This window comes from Apium graveolens, chromosome 6 (genome assembly GCF_009905375.1).
Source record: "Apium graveolens cultivar Ventura chromosome 6, ASM990537v1, whole genome shotgun sequence".
NCBI classification, from domain to species: Eukaryota; Viridiplantae; Streptophyta; class Magnoliopsida; order Apiales; family Apiaceae; genus Apium; species Apium graveolens.
In genome coordinates this window covers 278,470,262-278,475,676 of record NC_133652.1, presented here as the reverse complement: position 1 = coordinate 278,475,676, position 5,415 = coordinate 278,470,262, and the positions used below count along the sequence as shown (strand labels likewise).

Here is a 5,415-nt window from a genome sequence, read left to right as displayed (position 1 = left end):
CCTTAGCGTTGATATTAGTCGTATATATTCAACTTTTTAGTCTAATGGACCTATTTTTATTTAAAGAAGATTTGGATATAAAAACTGTTTACAGTTAGTTGAAGTCACGAGATGCGAAAGAAACCTTCATAGATTTCAAATGAGGAGTTTTATCCCAATGTTAATCATTTTCTATTTATCATCACTTAACCGAAAAATCCATCATGAATATTTTCAGTGACCTAGTTGAACTCACGAGATGCGAAAGAAACCTTTATGAATATCATTAATATAATCACTTTGCTATTACCACTTTCAAAAATAATTTGTTATTAAAAATTTTTACATGTCTCTAGATTTCAAATAAGAGCGAATAGTTATAAATAATATAAATTATTTAAGATTACATTTGGAAAACTTTAATTTATTTAAAATGACAAATTTTAATTATATAAATTCAAATCCATGATCTGAATTTCAAATACTATGTGTGCTAGATAGAGAAATGATAGTTCAATATTAATCAATATATAACATGCCAACACTCATCATAATTTATTAAAAAGTAATTATTAATTATTGTCATAATGCTTAATACTAATGTTATTGATAAATAAACAAATATAGAAATATCAAATATATAAATTAAGTTTCATATGTTTGGCGAGGAAACTGGGGGATGAAACTGAAAAAGTACAAGCCCCATTCTTTCTCGCCTATACAACATACACGTGTGTATTATATGTATGCATTTTATGTATAATTTTGGGAAAGAGGTCACAATTGATAGTTATAGAGTTAGAATGCTATGAAGATTTATAAATATTATATATTTGTATAATAAAATTATTCAAACTTATATATTAGATAAATATCAAATTGGATTTGGCTGGTGTTGTATTAAAAAAGATTATTATTATAAAATATAAAAAGATAAATATATGGCGTGAGGAAGGAAAAAATGTTTTAAACTTCTCAATAATTTATAGAAAAATACTGTTAAATTTTAAAACCAAAATTTGCATGAATATTGTTCAAAAAATAAAGCACTAAATATTACATTAATCATGTATTTGTTTACTTTAGCAGGTTACATTTCTCAAATATTCTCTTTGATCTGTAATGATAATTGTTATCATTTCCTTGGTACTTATTGAACATCCTCATCATGGGGTCGCCATCATCAATGTTGTTCATCATCTCCATAATCTTTTTCCCTACATAAAAAATTGAACAATTTATTAATCATCCTTATTATTTTAATAATTATGGAGCTATATTTGTCTTGTTAACCGTGTTAGCACACATGCCTGATTATGTTGATTGATAATCCAGCTTCCATCAGGCATTGGTACGTAACCACCAAATTGCAGCACCTGTAAATATTTTATATATTATCAAAATTTAAACTTAGAAACTAAAAAAAGTAATGTGACTTAGATTCCACATGCATGTTCATTTATGGGTCCTTTCAAGGCAATTTCAAGACCATTTGCAGTATCACCAAAGTGGGTGCTTTTTACCTACACATACGATTAAAATCAAAATATCTACAAGCAAGAGAAATTTTAGAAGCGGTGCAATATCAAAATGTACAATAATATTATACATGCCTGCTGATCTGTGTTACCAAACTGATATGCATCAAATGAATTTTGTAAGTTTGGGTCCGGTTGCATAATCTACACACAAAATCGAATCTTTATATTATTTGCTCATTAAAAAAATAAAAAAAATTGAAATGGTGTAAAATCATAATATCGACATGCCTGTTCAACATTCATTCTTGAAATTCCATGTTGATTAGCACTATATGTACTTGCCACATTTGAATCATTAAATAGCACATTTCCGATCTATACATAGTTTAAAACATTCAATTAGCGATTTATTTGCATAAATAATACATTTAGATAAGAAAATAGAGAAGAGCATATTACCTGTAGATTAATGTTGTTGAAATTGTTCTCACCGAACTTAAAGTTTCTACCTTCGAACCCAACATCAAATGGTTTTTCGGAGATTGTTTGATTGAGAACGGGAATAGTACTAGAAGAAGGTACAATAAGATTTGTTGAAGGAAATATACTAGTACCTCTAATAAATTCCCCATTGACAATACTCTGAAAAGTATGACAATTTATTTGTGGCACTGTAGTATTGTAGTTTGGTGCAGCTACATTTAGAGCATTCTGAAAAGTAACACCTCCAAGATCCGGTGTTGGTATAGCTACATTCACGGTAGATGAAAAGTTATTTTGCATGAACACTGTATTATTCCCGTTCATGCTAGAAGAAACCCCTGTAGAAATTACAGGAATATATTCAATATTTACTAGACATGATATACTTTATATTATTTTTTAAAAGATTAATCTACCTGCTTCATTTAATGGTGGTAAGGGCAGGGAAGCTTGAATTGGAGCTGCTATTCTACCAGTCCTTCGTTTCTCACGAAGTTGATTAAGTAGAATATAATTGGGATTTCCTCCTACAATTCTTGAGTAATAATTAACATCTATCCAGTACTTCGAAGTTTCTTCAAGACTTGTTTCTCCATCTAAAACCCTTTCCATGAATTTCCGAAACTTCTGTATTTTTCATGTCAATCCCGTAGATTAAGATAACATTAAAACTTTCAGAAATATATATTTTCTTATATTTGTAATATTAAAGTATCATACAATAATTATTTACATTCATAATCCAAAACTAGACATGAAATTCATTTCATTTTGAACCTGAATATCATAAAATATTTTATATTAACTAAATACGCTCTTATTAAATCAATGACAATATTAGAGAACCTGCAAATGGCTGGCCACTTGTTCCCGGCCTAGTGTAGGTACATTCATCACTTCCAATATCTTTTTCGGAATAGCATCTGACAAATGTTTCATTACTAATCAGATAAATTTTAATTTTCTAATAATATGCATAAGATGTATAGCTTACTTGTAGCGCCAAGGATTAAAATAGCTTCCACAAAGCGATTATGAAGGGTTGCAGGCCAAACAGGTTTTTTAATCTTCATCTCTGTATCAATATCAAAAAATCACCATCATCATTACTATGGTAATACATATGAATATACATAATTTGGGTTATATGATAGACTACTTATTATAATATGTTACTTATATATGTTTAACGAGGGAAATCTTAATTCTTACCCTTTGATGCTTCTTCTACATCTTTATTACTAGAAGAAAAGAAAATACTTCTTGGTACACTTGCTTCATTGCATCTTCTACAAGCATAATTTTGTTTGTTCTTCCATAATATAGAATATTGCCAAAGGTTTTTCACGTCGTCAGTCTTAAGAGGCTTGAATAAGTAACTGGGGGCTCCATTTTTTAGTCCATTAAATATGAAATCAGTCTTTTCATCTGCAGATACCACTGTCCATCACAAGTTTAATGTTTAATAGAACAATTCAACATATAAAAGAATATACATATGAATGTCATTGTCTATACACTCTAAGTTTGTAATATATAATAAATATCTAAATTTTCAGTTTAGCTATTTTAGATGTACTCATAAACTAAGTTTAATGAGAGTTTATATATGCATAGGGACTTACGTATGACAGGTATGTTAAAATTATCATTAACATATTTCAAAAGTTCAAAGCCGTCCATGTCGGGCATGTGTACATCGGCTAAAATCAGATCATACGATGATTCTCCGTCATTTTTTCGTCCACCGAGTAGACTTAATGCTTGAAAAGCATGAGTCACTGCCATAACTGAAATTTAAAAAAAATCATTAGTGGATGATGGGATAAAAGAAATTACTTTCCTGCAAAAAAAAAATAAATATATATATATACAAAGATATAACGTATTAGATAAATTGATATTATTAATTGTTTTTGATAAGAAAAGAGAAGTGGATATTTTAATCTCATTAAATTCTTACTCCCTCTGTCCCCGAAGGTAGTGTATATTGGGGGACGGGGGCTCGACACACATGTAAGACTCCTTTAAAGTATAGCTCCGTAAATAGTTTTTAAATTTTTTTTCTTCTGAATACAAATTTGGTGTTTAAAGTTTAATACCAAAAAATTAAAAATAAGATATTAAAGTATACTTTATAATCACCTTCAAATGTGTGTCGAGTATTAAAAAAGCGTATATAATTGGATGGGACAGATGGAGTATCATTTTAGCTAGAATTTTTTGTTTATCAATATCAATAAATTATATATATATTATAAAATATATTCATAATAAAAGGTCATCACATTTATAAATTAAGTAAAAACATTTACTAGTATATACATAAGTTTTATTTTATTTGATTTAATATCTACATGTATAAATAAACATACGACAGAAAAGTTATAAAGTTATCCTTTTACAAACATTTTTTAGGATAATCATTTTTCTTAACGTTCATCGATTTCCTTTTCAGTATTTTAAAATACATTTTCATTGCAACTAATTAAATTTAGAATATTATTATATATTTTTCACTGAATTATTTTAAAAGTTTATAATGTAAAAAATTATAGACATGCATACACACAAACACACACAAATGATGTGTTCCACGATAAAAGTAATTGATGAGATGCAAAAATAGTTATTTCGAGATAGCTAATAAACTACACATTTAAAACAAATAATTCAGATCATCCTACCAAAAAATTAATAACTTTTCATTATAAAAAAATATAAAAATTAATCAATGATGTAAACCTTTATAGCTGCATCTCTTGAGACAGGCTTCTGCAATCTTTAATGATGTCGCATCATCGTCCACAGCCAAAACTCTATACATCTTTTATGTATAACTAATAATTGAAATACATGAATTTTCTCTATTTGCTTATTAAGGAAGAATGCTCCAGTAACTTGATGATAGCAATACACAATGCCTTAATTTATAGTTATAAGATGGCGTTGATACAAAGCAACTCCTAAATTTGAATTCATCTCTTTAGATTAGATAGGAATAAATGCTAGATCAGATTACTTCATATATTTTTTTATAAATTATTGGATTTTAATTTAAATATCAAAAAAGATATCTCTAGGTGAATTTTATAGATATGGATATTAGCGTATTATATTCAAATTTACGTACCACAGTTACATATCTTTTAACATCCTGTTTTTTTTATTACCCACGGATTTGCTTTTGGTTGTTTAGTTATCAAGTATAAGTTTTATTCAACAACGTAGTGTTAAGATATCATATTGCTTCATATTTTTTTATTATAAATTATAGATTTTTAATGTAAATAATCAAATGATATCTCTAGATGGATTTTATAGATATGGATACTAGCGTATTATATTCAAATTTATGTACTACAGTTACATATCTTATAACATCCAATATTTTTTATTATTACCCACAGATTTGCTTTTGGCTGTTTAGGTAACAAGTATAAGTTTTATTCAACAACGTAGATTTATAAGA

General features: G+C 27.6%; 1 protein-coding gene across 2 annotated transcripts; it reads right to left on the bottom strand.

Annotated features, from left to right (window-relative positions):
- Positions 1 to 1,034: 1,034 nt before the first annotated feature.
- On the bottom strand, positions 1,035 to 4,821 carry LOC141668147 (two-component response regulator ARR14-like). 2 transcript variants are annotated; one of them, XM_074474848.1, is made up of 12 exons: positions 4,689 to 4,821; positions 3,569 to 3,733; positions 3,156 to 3,383; positions 2,938 to 3,018; positions 2,790 to 2,866; positions 2,360 to 2,570; positions 2,075 to 2,281; positions 1,920 to 1,969; positions 1,749 to 1,835; positions 1,593 to 1,661; positions 1,290 to 1,355; positions 1,035 to 1,196 (listed from the first exon to the last, which is right to left on the bottom strand). In XM_074474848.1, the coding sequence occupies exons 1-12, from the start codon at positions 4,768 to 4,770 to the stop codon at positions 1,176 to 1,178; spliced, it is 1,344 nt and encodes a 447-aa protein (XP_074330949.1). In that variant the 5' UTR covers positions 4,771 to 4,821; the 3' UTR covers positions 1,035 to 1,175. The 2 variants fall into 2 exon arrangements, with proteins under 2 accessions (XP_074330949.1, XP_074330947.1); XM_074474846.1 differs by having other exon boundaries at positions 1,920 to 2,281.
- Positions 4,822 to 5,415: the final 594 nt, after the last annotated feature.